Consider the following 17,890-nt stretch of genomic DNA (forward strand, 5'->3'; position numbering starts at 1 on the left):
GGTATTCCCAGGAAAGTCTGCCTGACTACTCCACACACTTCCAGACAAAATACCTGTTACAGACATACTCCTGGTCTTTACACACACACTTCCACACCTTTTGCTGTCCCAGTTTACATAAACTTTAAATTGTTTAATGTTGACACAGGTTTATTTGTTGTTGGCTCATTGACTCTAACAGTGCTTGATCCTCCCTTTGCCAGGCCTATAAAATAAAGATAAATTCAGTTCACCCTACTCTGCTGCTCACCGTTTACTACACATCTACACCATGGAGCACTTGGAGGGACTCCAGGACACTCTTTTCCTGTTCAAAGAATTTCCCCTGCTGCTGCCAGAGTCCCTCAGCTACTCCAGACTTCATCAGATCCTGCAATCTGTCAAATAACCCACTGCAAACCTGGGCATGCACAGAAAGCTCATGTTCCTGATCAGGCCTCAGTGGCTGAACGTGCTAAAAGCCTCCAAGGACAAGATTCCTGCAGCTTTGGGTTGGTGTTTTTAAGGCATTTATTTGACTTCAATTTCACAGCACATTATCTGCTTGAACTAGTTGTGAACCATAAGGTGTTTAATAATTAAATGCCAGAATAAAGTAAAAGCTCAAAACCTCTGCCAGACTCAGACAAAAGCAGCTGAAATACTCTGACAGCACTGGAATATTTATTTGTTGAGGAAAACACAGACAAGATTAATAAACTTTTCTCCCACCCAAACAGAAATATTTTGTCTGATGGAAATTACACCCTGTTAGAGAGCAATTATTTATACTTATTACTACATATATATATATACACACATATATATATATGCTAGCCCTGCAAAACCCACTCTGCTTTAGCCACAACATTAATTCAAACCTCCTCAAATATCAGAACAGCTTCCATACAACTTGAGTAATACAAAGTTTGATTTCTCCTTCCCTTCCTTTCTCCTAGGATATCCTATCCAGTGGAGTAAAAAGCAGCCATGGTTTAGTACTGTGCTAGCAGAAGTTTGTTCCAGTTTAAGTGTGGTTACCCACATACTATGGATCACTGTGTGAAGTGCAAAATAATTTTACTTATTTTTCTTAAGCTCTCTTCATACACTGAGCTGGTTTCTCCGGGATCTAAAGCCCCAGCTGGATCTCCTCCAAGTGGGATGCTCTCCCCAGCCCTGGGGAGACACCCCAGCAGTAGCGTGGCCAGGCCAGGCAGATTCAGAACAGTCCCTGGTGATGATGTCAGGTTCGGAAGTGCAGTGAGGGAAGACCTCACCCTTCCTGCAGGCCCACATTCCACCTTTAATAAGGAAGCCAAGAAAGAGCCACTAAATAATGTTGTTTTTCAGTGATCACAGCCATGAAAGAGAAAACACAACCCTGTGATAGCAGCACAGCCCATCTCCTCTCTGCACAGGGAAAAGCAGCAAACCATCAAAGGGACCTGGCTCCTTCAGAATTAACCTGTCTCCCTTGGAATTAACCTCTGTCTCCCTTGGAATTACAGGTATGACCAGTTTGAAGTTTATATCCAACTACAGCTTCGAGGGATGCTAATTCCTTCTTCCAGCTAATTAGAGAAGCAGCAAACTTCTAAAAAATAACAGATTTTCTTTTTCACTGCTGAACTTCTGTCCTCAGCCCTTGTTAGGGCTTATTTGCACCTTATTTAATTGAACTAATGAAGAAATCCTTTTGGAATCAAGAACTGGAAGCCTGAACTGCAGAGTATTCCCAAGGGCTTTCCCAAGCCCAGCAGAGCTGGTCACCGGCCGCCAGACTGGAGCTTCCTTCCCCCATGGGACACCCTGAGCACAGCCCAGCACAAGCTGAGCCTCTGAAGGCCAGACCGCAGCAGCCAGGGCTGTTTACATTCCCAGAGCTAAACTCCACTCAGTCCAAGCAGTTAAATCTGGGTTGCAAAACGAGGTCCCTCCAAGCCATTACTAATGGGGAAAGCACACCCTGCCCAGCCCCTCCTGGGGCCCTCACCACAGGATGGTCCTGCAGGAGCTGTCCCTGTGCCTTGGGAGGGCAGGATTCACAGGGAAACAGGGACCTGCCTGGCCCAGAGCCTCCCCACACCTCTGGTGACAGAGGTGGCAATCCCAGAGGTGGTGCTGGCAGATGGGACAGAGCAGGGCACGAGCAGCAGCCCAGGAATGTTGGATTGTGCACAGACGGCTGGCACCCCACCCACCACAGCAACAGTACAGGGGCCTTCAGCTGCCCAAATCCAAAATATCTGCCAGCCTGGCAGTGCTCCACTGGAGCAGAACAGAGCTGCTCCCCTGGGAAAGAAGTTTCTGAGAACTGAAGCTTCTCTGCTATACCACCAGAACCCTGACATGAATCAACTGGTACTGAGGTCTTAAATCAGCAGTGCATTTTAAAAGACTGATTGTAAAAACAGAACTGAACAATCATTTGCTATGGCTATAATAATCCTCTTAAGGAAAAAAGGGGATAAAGCTACTGAATTCTATGAAAGCAGTACTTTCACACAGTTAGCACAACGTGCTGCCCACTGTGCAGAGCTTCGTGTGCTGCTCCTCATATCTGCACTGCCCCTCTCCTGCATGGATACAAGCCCTGGTTCAACTGGGATATAATAACTGGAATAATTTGACAGAAATAGTTGCTCTTCAGCCAAATCAGCTCCCCCAGTTCAGCCTTTGGACAAACAGCCTCCTTGACACAGCTCCAGGGTGGGAACAGACAGAAGCAAAGGGCAGGGCAGGCTCCGAGCACAGCTCATCTGGCAGGTTCAGCCAAAACCCTGAACAGAGCCAGCCTTGCCCTCCGTGATCTCAGGACACAGAGAAACTGTCATTTTTAACAAAACTGTTGTTTCTTCAAGCAAATTTTCTTTTCAAGACAGCAAATACAGTACTTAGCATGAAATAGGATATGGAACAGAAATGCTGGTGCCATTTCCTACTTGGGGATAGCATGGCCTTAATTCACTCCAAGCAAAAACCCAATTGGTTTTACAGGGAAAGACTGTATTTTTATTCTAGACATGTTAACACAATACTTTAGCTTGCTGTGACATTTTAAAAATGCATTCCATGTGCCCCCAACTGAATGCTCTCAGAGTGTTTTATAGTATAATTCCTTTTACTTTACCCCTTCTTTCTGACTTAACCTGAAGCCCAGCCCCAGGGCTCTGCTGCAGCTCAGAGCATGGCTCAGCCCGAACAGGGTGGGCAGAACAGCACCCACCCCACAGGTTAAAAACTGATCCCCTCACTTGGTCATTTTGCAGCTCCTTCATACTTCCAGGCCAGAAGTCTTCTCTGTACATCTGGAAACAGCAGATGGGAATTCCTGAGATAAAAGTGTTTATCTTCCATTGGGAAAGAATTTACATTTACACATATAAAACGAAGAGGGTCTATTAAATCTGCCACAGTGAATTTAAAATAAATAAAGCTTCATCTAAACAGTATCTGAGATCTCCCTGGTCCTGCCCATCACTGGGGCATCAGTCCTGAAGCAGGGCTGATCTCCAAGGCAGGTCAAAGCTACAGAATCACTGCAAGAGATTTTTTCAATGGCCTGCAGAGACAGGCCAAGGGAGAATGGCTTCCCACTGACAGAGGGCAGGGATAGATGGGATATTGGGAAGGAATTTTTCCCTGTGAGGGTGGGCAGGCCCTGGCACAGGGTGCCCAGAGAAGCTGGGGCTGCCCCATCCCTGGAAGTGTCCAAGGCCAGCCCTTGTCCAGTGAACAGCCCTTGGAGCAATCTGGGATAGTAGAAGGTGTCCCTGCCCATGGCAGGGGGTGGGACTGGCTGGACTTTAAGATCCCTTCCAACCCAAACCATTTCATGACTCGTTGAAATCCACACTCCTGAAAGGCTGACCAGGAAGGAACGAGAGCAAACCTGACACAAGAGCTATAAAAACTTGGCCATTCCCAGCAGAACAAGTGACTCAGTTGAAATGTCACTGTGGAACAAACCCCTGACTCACCCAGCGCTGGGCGGGGGCCCTGGCAGAGGTGATGCCATGGGAGGGCAGTGACAAATCCACAACCCTGGAAAGGTCTCAGTGGAAGCAAGGAGACATCCTCCCCAATCTGGAGACAGAAGTAAAGCCAGCCTTCCCTGCTGGGTGGTTTTTCCTCAAACAAAGGCTTGTTTGTTACCAGGAGTAACCAGCTCAGCTCACTGGTGAGGTAACACTGAGCACCTTGGCGGGCTGGCAGCACATCCTGCCTGCTTTCCACATACAATAGGCAGCACTTGCTGCCAGGAAAAATGAAAGAATCAGCAGCTCTGTACCAAAACAAGGAATCCAGAACGAGATGACAATTTCCCTTCGAAAAGATTTGCTCTTCTAACACTCGCCGAGACAAACTTCACAGAAAATACAACTCCAAGGTGTTTCAGGACCACAAACTCACTCCTCCCTGTTTGACCTTAGACTAATTTTTGAAAGGAAACCAGCACGACCCAAGAGAAACATCAGTATTCTGAAGTGGGTTTGAAATGTTCAAAATTAACTCAGAGAACACTGTCAGGTGATAGTCACCACTCACTTTCAGTATTAGTATTTAGGGAACACCACACACAACCAGCCTTTTACTGGACTTTTAGTCCAGTCCAGTACAACTTTTAGTTTGCCTCCTATCCTCATTTTCACCCAAATTAACAATGTAAGCTTTTGTACAAGTATTAAAATTGATTTAATTGTAAACTGGTGACCACAGATGTTTCAGTGACTCAAATCCCACCAAAGGCTGCTGTTTTGGAACTCACCCACCAGCTGCAACTCCTGTGCTTCCAGTCCTTTAGAAGAGCTTTAAATTGGTGCATCACCTCCAAAATATTTCAGTAATCCAAACACCTCAGAGCTGCACAACTACAATTCTGGCCTCAATGAGTGGATAAAGACAGTGGATAAAGCTGGGCTGCTGCTTTGCCCTCCTTCTTCATTATCTCCACTGAGTTCCCCCATCAAACTGCGCTTGGTCACTCACTCTCAAAGCTCAGCTTTGATTTTCCACCGCAGCCATGGATGTGGGAGCAGGGAGCTGCCTGCTCTAATGAGAGGCAGAGCAGGCTTCAGGGAGATAATAATCTTGGAAGGAGAGCAGAGTGCTCCTGTGCAGAGCAGGGAAACCCATGACAGACTCTTCACAGGAGGCGACTGAAATTCCTGCGTTGGTGAAATGGATCCAAGGCTGGTCTCCGGAGCAAGGCAGTAAATTTAGCTCTGGAGAACAACCACAGCTCAAGTCAAATCCTATTTTCAGGCCACTCTCAGAGGGACAGGCACTGCAGCAAGGACCTGCACAGCTCCTCCTTGTAAAACACACACTGAGTGGTTTTCCTATTAGACCTTGAGAATTCCACCAAATATGGTGCAGTTCAAGAAAAGCACTGTTGGCTTTAGTCTAGCAAAGCTAGGTAAATCATTTTGAGCCACAGTACTGCAAATTTGAGATGAATTTAAGCTGAACTTTCTACAGGCAAAATTACAATAGTGGTCTAAAAGTAGAAGCCCATTTAGAGCAGTTTTGATTGAGGGAGGAAGCGATGTTTCAGTGAGCAGCCTGATGAGTCCAACAGCTTGTGAACTTCTGGGTACAAATAAAAATTTATAATTCAGTGCTTCCAATTAACTACTATCCCAGCAAATCAGATACTGACTGCTGACCTGCTATTTTATACCAGGGACCAAGTCACAGCTATTAAAGCTCTCCCCCATATTCTTTTTGACTTTGAAAAACCACAGGCCTCTATCAGGCAAATAACAATGTGACTTCTTTTAAAAGAAGCGCATTTGATTTGTGAAACTATTAATAGTGTCTGAAGGAAAAGACAAGTGCTGCTGCAGGGGATTAACATTCTAACTGCTAAAATCCAGGCAAGGTGAAATCCAGCAGCGGTCTCATGTTTTGCTCCCCAAAGAAAAAAGTCCTACGACAAGCTGTTATAAATTAGTGACCAAAGAACCCCAAAGAACCCGAGACAAACTTTAAAAAGTTTCTGGTGTAGCTTATCAAATCATAATGTATTTCCTATGCTTTGCTTTTTCCCCCTTAAATACTTCAATCTACATTTCTCATGCTACACTTTTCAATAGAACTTGAGCTTTCCAAACATGTCGGTTTATTAACATAATTTATTTTTAAAAAGTACACAAACACCCTCCCCACCATGTCTTGGTAACTGCTTTTAATATTTAACTGCCAGGTATTTATTTACATTTAAAAGTTTATTCTCATACAAGGTCTTTACCTCCCTCCCAAGCAACAACCTCTTACTTACGCAGTATCGTTTATCTAAGATTAGCTGGGTACAGTTCTGCTACAAGACACAGTCCAGCAGAAAGCAATCTAAATTATTCCTGAATTGTTATTCCTGAATGTCAGGCATCATTTTACAACCCCTGTGTGCCAACAGAACAGTAGGTGCTGCCAGAACAGGGATTCCTGTGTTTTGTGCCCTGGCAGTGCTCGGGCCACAGCAGCAGCTCCAGGTGAAATTTAACCTGGGCACCAGGAGAAAGAAAGGATCCTGCAGCACCTCAGGACCAGCACCTGGCCAGGGCTGCTCACCCAGCTGCTCACCTTGGCCGCTCTCCACAGCCAGGGCTGCTCACCTGGGCCCTCCAGGGCACCCAGGTCTGTGCCAGCTCCAGTCACCTCCATGCCAAACCCATGGCACAGAGCAAACGCTTGACTCCCCCTCACTCAATTCCCTACAACCTCTCTCCTTCCAGAGGCCCTGCCTGAAACACACCCCCTTCCCAAATGTAGGTCTTCACAGCCCTCCCTGCATCACCAGCAGCTCAGACTGGAATCATACCCAATAAAAGAAACTGGCTCCCAGTTGCCTTGGCCCTCTCCTTGGCCACCCCACGGGCTGGGGAGGAGGCACCAGCACAGGCTGGATAGGGACAGGGAAATCTGTCCCTTTCAGCAACGACAGCTACTTAAGATCAGCTTAAACTGATCATGAAACTGCACCCTGGGGCCAACATTTCATTCCCACAAGGTGACATCAGCTGGCAGAGCTGCTGACAGAAGTGGCTGTGTCCTCCCTCCTCCCACTCCATCTCCCTGGCCCTGCAGGAACATCCCCACTGTCAGCAGCTCCAAGGACTGGCCTGGCTCAACACCCACCTGGCTGGGAGAAAAGGCATTTTCCAGTCAGAGACCAGAGGTGCGAGCACAAAGGACTGGGAACAAACAGAAGGGCAGCTCAAGAATCAGGGCTGGCAGAACTCCGGGCACTGCTGCGCAGCCTGAAGCAGCTGAGAGCTCTGGATAACAGGAGGGCTCAGGGATTCCCTACATGTGGCTTTGGCAGCTTTCAGATTTAAGAGAGTGCAGTCCCCTTGCCAAACCACCTGCTGACATGGAAACTCCTCCACATGTGAAAAGGGAATAAAAAAACCTACCAAAACACTCTCCAGCATCTCCTGAACTTCCAAACTGGTCCTCGATTTCCACTCTAGCCACAAGACAGGTGGATTACCATGATCTCAAGACATTTTTAAGCTTTATGATTTCTTTTCCCAGAAGTCTTGCACTATCAATTGCTGGAAAAGGACTCCAAGAAGCAGCACTGCCTTTTCCACAGACAAACTTTTTACAGGACAGACATGTCTGAATAGGAAAAATATGCACTACAGGAATGAACAAAATACACTGAACTGCTGAAAAAACCCTGGGCGTTTTTTGCATACTTGGTTGCTTTTTTTCAACTTTGATAAGACAAGGGGGATGGCTTCACACAGACAGCGAGTAGGTTTAGATTAGATATTAAAAAGTAAGTTCTTCCCTGTGAAGGGGGTGAGGCCCTGGCACAGGTTGCCCAGAGAAGCTGTGGCTGCCCCATCCTGGAAGTGTCCAAGGCCAGGTTGGGTGGGACAACCTGGGACAGTGGAAGGTATCCCTGTCCATGGCAGGGGGTGGTTCCAACCCAGACCATTCCAGGATCCAGTGATTTCAGCCTTGCATAAGGGTCAAAAAACTCCAGTCCTGAAACATTCATTTCACCAAAGGTAATGCTGCTCTTTTTTAATGTATTGCCCACCCTGATCTATTTTAAGTTTGGGGATTCACAAAACTGGCAAGAGAAAGCCTTGGAGAAGGAACCAAACTGAATCAACACAAGAAGCAAAACAAGGAAATGCAGAAAAGGCAGAACAATGAAGCAGGAATAGAAAGTCAGGCTGCAAAAAGGGGCTAGAAGCTTCGAAATAACAGTAAAAAGGCTATAAGGGAATTCGGCGAGCTGAAGTTATATAAAATCAGCTGGTGACAAACCAGGGATTATTCCCTATGCCCACGATTTCACAACGGAGCCTTTGCGCTGATTTCCTGAGCGTGGCCATGATTAACAATTAATGGCTCAGCCCTTGATTATGTTTCAGCAAGAGGAGGCGAGGCTGCGGCAGCACCCGGCATCCCTGCCGTGAGCAGACCCGGCCCAGCCCCGGGATCCCGGTGCTGGACACAGCTCCTGTTTTCCTGTTGCTTGGACACAGCACACACAGAGCACATGAGTGTGTCCAACAAGCAGAGCTGGGCCATTCCCACCCTGCCACGAGGCTCCTCTGCTCTTCCAGCACGAAACTGAAAGTTAACTCAATCCCTGCATTTCTGAGAAGGAAACAGGAGCCTCGAACTAATCAAGGTTTATGATCCCGCACTTAAACACACGCCTGGACCTGCTGTTACAAAACCAGGATTACTTTAGCCTGCTGTTCTGTTCCTACAAAAAATAGCAGCTCAGAACACTTAATCTGCGTGTGAAATCGCTTTGCAGCAGGGCAGACAAGCTGAACGCTCAACCCAAACAGAAGCTGCAAGCTCAGCTCACACATTGATTTCTCTGTGTGAGAATATCAGTTTTTTAGCTTCATTTCCTACAGAAAATAGAATTTTTAGTCTGGGGATTGATGTTTCCTAACAATTGCTTGATATTTATATGTGAAGAGTCTGCATTTGAATAATTGTGTACTTTCCACAGCCATATCTCAGCTGTGACTTTTCAAACTGCCTGCAGGACAATTTATCTTCTAAAAACCGGCCCATCTTTGAAATTAATTTTCCTGTCACTGGCTAAAGTAGCTTTCTTAGCTTTGAACACGGAGGATGTATGTTACCTGTGTGTACAACAGCATTAACAGCTCTCAACAGTGACCTACCTTGTCTGTGCCAATTCAGCTGTAAAAGCTACCACTTATCCTTCAATTAATTTTAAATTTCACTCTGGAAGCATCACTGGGATCTTGAGAAAACAGTGAGATTATGTATACAAAAATTTCAGTGCAGCAATCTGGAGCACAGGACAACTTGCAAGACAGAAGGAAAAACTCCTCCTCAGCTGACCCTTCTGATCCAAAGGCCATTTGGCCATTCTGCATCTCGATGTGTGCACCCTGCTGGCTCTTTGATTCACTCCCCTGCAGTCACTCCAGGATGTCCCTGTCACTCGGCAGTGCAATTAACTCCAACAGACAACAATCCCTATCCAGGAAAAAAGGCTCCACCTCAGCAAGAGGAGCACTTGTGACCTCACCCAGCTGGCCCGGGTTTGAGGAACCCTTTCCTGGTGAGAAGCAGCACCGGCCAAAGAGAAGTTGCACAAGTATCCTGACTGTCCAATGGATCAGCCATGGAATAGTAACTACAAACTCCAGGGTTCTAAGGCTATTTGGTTCCTAAGGAATAAATTTTAATCAAAACCACAGAATCCTGGAATGGTTTGGGTTGGAAGAGATAGAGGATCAAATTTAGCCTTCAAGACTGGTACCTACAACAGCCAAACAGCCTGAAAAATGAGGAATCTAGAACAGTAATCTGTTAAAATCACTTGATATGTCACCACCAACTGCTGTGAAGGCACTTGGTTCTGAATTACCAAAATCAGACTTCCTCACCCAGTTTAACTGGTGTTTAATCAAACTACCATAATTTCAGATCAGAGCTGTGCCAACTGCTGCCTTAGACAAGGCCCAATACCATGGGCTGGAGGTTCTCCTAAAATGCCAAAAAAAACGGAGCTACTTCATTTAAGTTACAATTATTTTCTTTCCAGGAACTGTGCAGAATATTAGAAAACATTTCTAACACACGAAGACACTTTTCATTTAACCCCATCCTAAAAAGATCCTGTTATTTGGCATTTTATCATTGCTAGTACAACGACCTCTAACAAGCAGCTCTAGCCCCAGATCCATTATCATAACCTAAAAATACCATGCAAGTGTCTAAGAAATACATTTGCTTTCATCATGACACTTTCCAAGTGTATCCCATTACAGCATCAGGCTGAAACAGACTCTTACATCACTTCTGGCTACTTTAGAAGATCAAATCATTACTATTTCGAGATTTTGACTCTGGGCATAACCTGATATTAAAATTATTCACTCTGAAGAACCCCTATGAGATCAAGTCAGAATCAAGGAATCATCCATGCCCAGAGATGGGGATTACTTTGTTTATATGAACAAATATCAGGACGAAAAAACACACCTCCTGTGCCTTCAGCTGAGCTGCTGCCACTAAGGAACGTTCAGGTGTATTTTTACCTCCCTATTCTGCTGTTATGTCAGATACTAAAACCTCCACCCTGGATGCACCTAACCCCTATGGACAACATCCTTTCCTACTGCTCCAGCTCCCTGTGCTTCCCTAAGTGCTTCCCCCTGGAAGTGGCGCAGCTCCGGCTGGGAATGGTGACTCAGGCTCCGGTTACGTGCTGTGACACGAGCACGGTGTGCCAGCTTTGGCACTACCCTTCCAGCTCACCTGCACCTCAAACCCTTCTGAAACCACCTGAGAATCACCTGCACAGAAAGAGGATTCTTTATTCTTCATTTTAAGGCACTGTAAGACCAGGCTTTCTTGAGACAGAGGCTCCCTTTATCCTCACACAGCCCTGACCCCTAGCAGAATAGGGAGCCCAAGCTGATCCAGTCAGAGCAGATCCCACAGTGTCTGTCTGGATTGTGAATGTTTTATCAGTCCTCTCATCTGTTTCATCAAGCAGCAGCTTGAACAGAGCCAAAGGAGAAGAGGACACGCATGCAAGAAGGCAATTAATACTACCCAAATCCTCCCGTTTGGAATCTTTTCGTTTCTTTTTCTGCAACAAAAATCTCAAGTATTTTACCCACTGCCCACTCAGCACCTGACACACAAGTTGGACACAAAGTTATATAGTTACTTTTTTCTTTTGACCAACAGGCTTTAGCTGGTTCCTACTGGAGTTCACAACATTTATTATTCAAGTCAACAAAATTTAGTTTGTTGTTTAGTTCCCTCTGGGAAAGAGAAGCTTCGGGGTGACCTAATTGTGGCCTTCCAGTACCTGAAGGAGCTGACAAGAAAGATGAGGAGAGACTGTTCACAAGGGCCTGGAGCAACAGGCCAAGGGGGAATGGCTTCCCCCTGCCAGAAGGCAGGTTAGATGGGATACTGGGGAGACCTGGTTCTGTCAGATGCCACCACGCAGAAGCCACCCCTGGCTCAGAGCTGGGAGGACACACGTGGGAAATGCCACCCACGGGATCCCTGGGCCTCACGCCCTGCCCACGTCACCGCTTCTGGACGTGGGCAAGGCAGAGGCAGCCCAGGCAAGGCATTCCCTGGTTTCATGTGGTCTGGAAGCAGATCACAAGCAATGAGGCTTTTAAACTGAGGGCTGAGCAACTATTTACTCATTGATTTAAAACCTGGTGCTGCCCTTGTAAGGGCACAAGAAAGAGAGTTTCTTAAAAACACACAACTTAATTTCTTAAGTGTGTAATCTTCAGGATTCTTAATGACCTGGACTTTAAACATGAGATCATCTTGGCCCATGAGGAATTAAGAGATCCTGATAAACTCACTGCCTTTACAAAACCTAAAGGAAACACCAAAACTAGGCCAGAATACACTGTTTTCTTTCCTCTTCACAGCCAGAGCCTCTGGTCCTACCAGGGGTTCCAGCACAGCAATCCAGCAGCTCACCAGAGCAGCAGTTCAGCCTCACAGGTCTCCCCAGCTCCCAAGCTCTCCAACGAGACAGAACAGTGGAAGAAACTCACTACAGAGTCCTCATCTTCAGTAAATTCAGGTGATTTTTCCTTTGGCTTCAGCAATCTACTTTGAAGGGGACATTAATCAACAGGATTAACAGACACGCTCACAAAATTCAATCTAGACCACAGCTTGGACCCGATTTATAACCATCAATTTCTGGAATGATTTCTATAATCTGTGGTTTATGACTGTGATAATACAGTCCCAAACCCCCATACCTGTGCCAAGTCTCGCCACAAGCAGCAGCCCCAAACTGAACACATAATAGCTGCCTGTTTTTCTATAATTGGAAGTTTGTCCTGTTCGAAGAATCCAACTCCCAAGCTGCACAAGCCATTACATTGTGTCAGAGGTCCCCAAAGGGTGCAGGAAACAGATAAATGCACTGATACCGAGAGACTTTGTTGACCCTGCTGGGGCTGAGCAGTGCTGCCAGGGTAACTGAGCTCTTTACTTGCTCCCAGCCCACATGGAAACTCCACTTTGCCAAGTTTTGTGCCTGTGCAGAGCCCCCAGGACCCTGGAAGCAGCCAGATAAGGAATATTTTGCAGCTGTGTGTGCCAGCTCCCTTCAGCCTGTGTAGCTCCTGCCATGCTCTCTGTCCAACAGCCCCACTCCCCAGATGGTTATGCCAACAGTGATCCCCAGGCTGTCATTCCCCACTGCTTTGGCTTTCACACACACTTTGTTCCACCAGTGCCTGACCTGAAGCCCCAAACCCTGCCCCTGCTCAGGAACATGCATCCCCCTAATTAAATCCACCCAGACTCCTTTAAACCCGTCATTGGATTCAGCTGCCATCCAGAAAGATCTAATTTCCTAATTAGAGACCTGGAACTTCATTTGGAGATAAACAGGAAATGCTTGAGATAACGATTATAAACACTGAAATGAGATTTTTCTTTTCATGAGCACTCTGATGGAGACAAATGCCAACCTGCAAACTCCCCGTAAATGTGAAATATTTCAATGCTGTTTACCACTTTTCCAAATATCTCTGCCAAACACAACAAGCAGTGCAAATAAATAACACTTAGAAGATTTAACTCCTATTAAAGGATTGTTGGATGAGCCAGAGATTTTCAAGTACTAGGGTCATATTCAATTTTTTTCCCCTACACAAGAACCAGAAAAACATTAAAGAAGAAATTATTTGAGATTAAATGGCACTTTAGGATTAATGTTACATTGATGGAAGCATTAAGAAAGATGGATGCACTCTTGTTTTACCACCCTGGACACCTGAAAAAGTGAGTTCCAAAGTACTATCAACACAACATGAAGCAGAAAAACCTTCCTTAAGTAATAATATACAGAACAATTCTGGGGAAGACAAGAATCAATTAATAAAGCTTTAGCAGAGAAAAAAAAAGGAATAATTCAGACTATCCACATTTTCCATGAAGTATTACTAGAAATTTTTGCTTTCCAGCAGGTTTTCCAAGTACAGATAAACGTAGCCAGCTCCTCCTTGTACAATATTTCGATAACAGGCATTTTAACATAACTTGCTTTAATGTAATAATTATATTACAACTCCAGTTCCAACTCAAGACTTGCACATTGCCAAGTGGCTTGAAGAAACACTAAATATAGTTCAGCACAGCAACTTTTATGCAGGACATGAGCTATTAAAAGCCATGTTCCAAAACTCCTGGTGAGTCAGAGCAATGCCATGAGTACAGGGCCTGGAAAAACCTATTTGTACACAAGGAGTTGTATTTGAGCACTGGGAAACGAGCACAGAAGCTACAGTAAGTCAGCCTCTTGCATAAAACCAGAGCCTTCTGAGGCACTTTGTGGGCTCTTCCAGATTTCTAATTAGTCAGAGCTGCCTGTCCCTGGTTTAAATTACTGCAAGAGCCCCAGGGCAGATCGAGTATCTCTCCCAGAAAAGGCAGTAAGAAAATCCACCTGTCTGATCTTGGGTGACTTCACCAGACCCAAACCGCCCCAGCAGTTGTCTGGCATAATTTTTAATCACGATGATACTCAGGGATTGCACCTAAAGGATGAAGAAAGAACCTGATGGCAACAACAACAGCAGCAGCAGTTGGTCCCCAGAGGCCGGAAGCCCAACTCGTGGAGATTGTCACAGCCTGAAATGTCATTAATTACCAACCTGAGTTCTGTAAGCAAACAGCACGATCCAAACCTCTCCATGGGCTCATTCCTCATGGAAATTACTCAGCTATGTAGTTCAAATGCTTATTAGTGTATCAGTGCAAAGCTTTGATGACAATAGCTCTGAACATTTATTTTCATTAGGGATGACTGCAGCTATAAAGGAGAATATTCCCAAGCTTCTAATCAAATCTGTCTCCTTTGTAATTTATAAAAGGGCATGGAAACGGAGACAAGCACTTGTAGATACACGAAGAATTACCTTGCTGACATCAAACACAATATCTTTTAAATTTCTGAGCCTAACACTCAGGTGCTCTGCTGGAGTGAGGATCTGTTCAGGAAGCATCCCAAGGGAAGGTACAACCTCACCTCCCCAAATCTGTGAGACAGCACATCCTAAACCAGTCCACAACTGCAATTTCCCAGGGCTCTGTGCCCAGGCCAAACACACACACACAACTGCTCCCAGTGGATACAAGCCTTGGGCCTCTGAAGAGATGAAGGTTTAGAGGAATTAGGATAGAAATCCCATTAAAAGCAATCCCAGCACATGGCCTCTAAGGAATCACAGGCCACCTGAAATTCATGGAGTTCAGAATTAAAGTTATTGCTTTCTTCTCCACTCCCTCCCCAACTAATTTTTTCAAGCCTACCTAAAACTTTCCAGCTGTTTGCAGCTGGATTCAGGATGTAGCTCAAGATAAAGTTAGCTCTGAGCTCATTCCTCTGGGTTATCAGCCCTGTGCCTGTTGTGGGCAAGATGCCACTTTATGGCAATGCATTAATTCAGCTCATGTGGAACTAATGATTTCCTGGCAAGCCCTGCCTCTGCTCACCTGCAGGTCCCAGCCCCGCTTTTTGGGAATTATCCTGACTGGATATGAAAGCCTTCAGGATGCCAAGAGCACCAACACACACTGGGACTCACAGTTCACTCCTCCAGCTAAGACTGCCCTGACAACATTGTGATGCCACCTCCAGTGACAGGTTGTGTCTCGGCCACCTATCCCAGGCTCTGGTATTTCACTTTTTAGATTTCCCAGAGCTTGTGCTGTTCCCCTCAGCAGCACTGACAACAAATCTGTCCAACATATGAAATATAAAGTCCTCAGCAGCAGATTGAACACTTAAGGCAGCCAAGAACATCTATGAGATAATTGCTGCAAATATTTAACACATCTATTAATTATTGTGGAATCTTGTTCCACTGAGCTAATCCCCTCTTTAATTAGTTTCCTACATGTATTTCATAACTCCATATAATTCCATCCATGGACTCACAGGCTCCTCATAAATGCCATTCCTCGGCTTTGATGGAGCTCTTGCCCATCTTTTCTTATTTCCCCTATTAAGGTGTTACTTCCCTGATGCCAGCTCTGGTATTTGGGGTCCAAGGCCAAGGATGCCACCCCTGGAAGTTGGCTGGAAGAAGGGCAGTGTCATTCCTACCTTCAGTCAAACAGCCCTTCATTAAAGCAACAACCCACGGTGCCAACGCGTGGCTGACGCAGGCCCAGCCCTGCTGACCTCAGGGTAACGTGGCTGCTCTCCCACACCCCAGGGACCATGGACAAACCTCTGAGGGAGGGAAAAGCAGAGCAGGAGGAGACACCCCTTCCAAAAACAGCACCAGGAAATGCAACAGCCAGTCAGGGATCAGCCCCGGAGGGGTTGTGACCCCTCGGCACAGACCCCAAACTCCTCCCAATGCTGCTTCTCCTGTGGAGCAGCTCATTCTCCTGCAGGGTGTCCCATGGTCCAGGGCCTTGAAACTCTGAACCATCACCTCTTCAAACATTCACACAACCAGAGGGATCCTCTTGACGCAGGACTTCTCTCTCCTCATTCTGTCCCAGCACAATAAACTAATAAATGAGTTCACCAACTCAATATAACATAATACAACCCAAGAGAACATGTAATATTGCCAGTAAGATCCTGCTGAATGTCTGTCATGTCTTCGATGAATCCTGCAGTGCTTCTCAAACCAACTTTGAAAGCCTCAGCCCTGATACCTGAAAGTGAAACCCATTAAGATCTGTTCCTGATTTTACTTTGGGAAATGAAATAAGGCCCTGGTGACTCCAGGAATGCTTGACTAGCACATGAAATGTGAGCAGGTGAGCAATATGAAATAGCCAAAATTAATGAATATCAAACGTATAAAAACAAATGACTCAGTGTCATTTAAATAGTTTTTAATGAAAACCAATGACAGCAGTGTCTCCATTTTAGACTTTAGACCAGACCCCCCCACCCCATGCATGCCCAGGCTGCCAGGGCACCCCAGACTCCATGGCACGGGTGTGTGACAAGAACCTGCCCACACACCACACCCGAGCACCCTGCAGCCCTCACCTGCACGGCCAAAGGTCACTGCCAACCTCCCCACCCACACTTCCAAACACTGCTCCACACTCCACCTGGATTTGCCCCTGGAAGCACAAAGCACCCCAAGCTGTTTATCCTACTCAGTACAACCCAGATTACTCAAAATTCCACTTGGGATTTGGAGCTGAGGCGCTGACACATGCAAACAGGGAATGCCAATAATCCCTCCAACAACATAAAAACTCCATTAATTCATATGAAGCGGGAATGAGAGGACAAGGTTGGTTGGGAAGTTGTTCCCTCTTTAATAGCAAAACAAACCTATTAAAAATCTCCTCCTAGGGCATTATTAGCTGACACACCTGCCCTGGGTTGTGTGGGCTCCAAGGAAAATAAACACCCCGTTAAGAGAGTTACTGGAAAGGAGGCCACCAAAACATAAACTCAGATAATAAATTTATACTTTCAGTATCAGAACTGACTTTCAATTTATACTCCCCATAGAGGAACTGATTTTCAGATTAAAAGCAGAAGGAAGTTTGTGCGGAAAAGTATTGACTTCTGCTAGAAGAGTGATGTGGTGACATTTGCATGTTTAGCTCAGGGACAGCTGCTGCTGCAGGACACTTCCTTGTCTAGGCACAGATTTCTTGCCACAGATCCGAGTTAAAAACCTTCCCAGACTCTGACAGCTAGAAGCTGGTAGCAATTGTACCTACAGGGCTCCTGTGAGTTTTGTTAAAATTAAATCCTGGGGAGGCAAATGAAGTCCTGGAGAGGGCACTCTCTGAAGTCTTCTTAGATGTGAGAGAAAGCGAGAAATAGAGCAGACACCTCAATATTAACACCGGGAGAAAGGAAACGAAAGTCGCCAAAGCGCAGACAGGAAGCGCCCGATGCAAATGGCCCTGCGGGGCTCGGGGAGGGGGGCTCGGCACCCCCGAGGGCTCCGCTGAACGCCGGGAGCCCAGCGGGGCTGTGCCCCCGGGCAGGCGAGGCGGAGCCCTGGGACCGACGCGGACGGAGCCTCCCGAACGCCTTTAACCCCGAGCGCCCGCGGCCGCCGCCGCCCCTCGCGCTTCCCGCGGAGCCCACCGAGGCTTCGCCCCCCGCGGCCGACACTGCGGAGCGCCCCCCGCGCCCCGTCCCGTCCCCGGCGGTGCCGCCGCCCACCTGCCCACAGTCTGGTTGGCGAGCTGCTTCATGCGGTTGAACTGCTTCTTCATGGCGGCGGCCGCTGCCCCGGGCTACGCCGGGCCCCGCCGCTGCCGCCCCAGCCGCCCGCTGCTGCTGCTGCTGCCGCCACCGCCGCCGCCGCCTCCTCCTCGGCCGCCGGAGCTCCGCCCGACCCGACCCGGCCCGGCCCCCGCCGCCTCCGCCACTTCCGGCCCC

General features: G+C 46.8%; 1 protein-coding gene across 10 annotated transcripts in view; it reads right to left on the reverse strand.

Annotated features, from left to right (window-relative positions):
* Positions 1–17,803, reverse strand: part of ARHGAP17 (Rho GTPase activating protein 17) — a 41,369-nt gene extending 23,566 nt beyond the window's left edge. For all 10 annotated transcript variants that reach the window (XM_039560298.1, XM_039560287.1, XM_039560286.1 and 7 more), the window contains exon 1: positions 17,672–17,803. In XM_039560298.1, coding sequence (XP_039416232.1) covers positions 17,672–17,724 — 53 coding nt within the window. In that variant the 5' untranslated portion in view covers positions 17,725–17,803. The remainder of the gene's footprint in view (positions 1–17,671) is intronic.
* Positions 17,804–17,890: the final 87 nt, after the last annotated feature.

The sequence above is a fragment of the Corvus cornix genome, chromosome 14 (genome assembly GCF_000738735.6).
Source record: "Corvus cornix cornix isolate S_Up_H32 chromosome 14, ASM73873v5, whole genome shotgun sequence".
Taxonomy (NCBI): domain Eukaryota; kingdom Metazoa; phylum Chordata; class Aves; order Passeriformes; family Corvidae; genus Corvus; species Corvus cornix.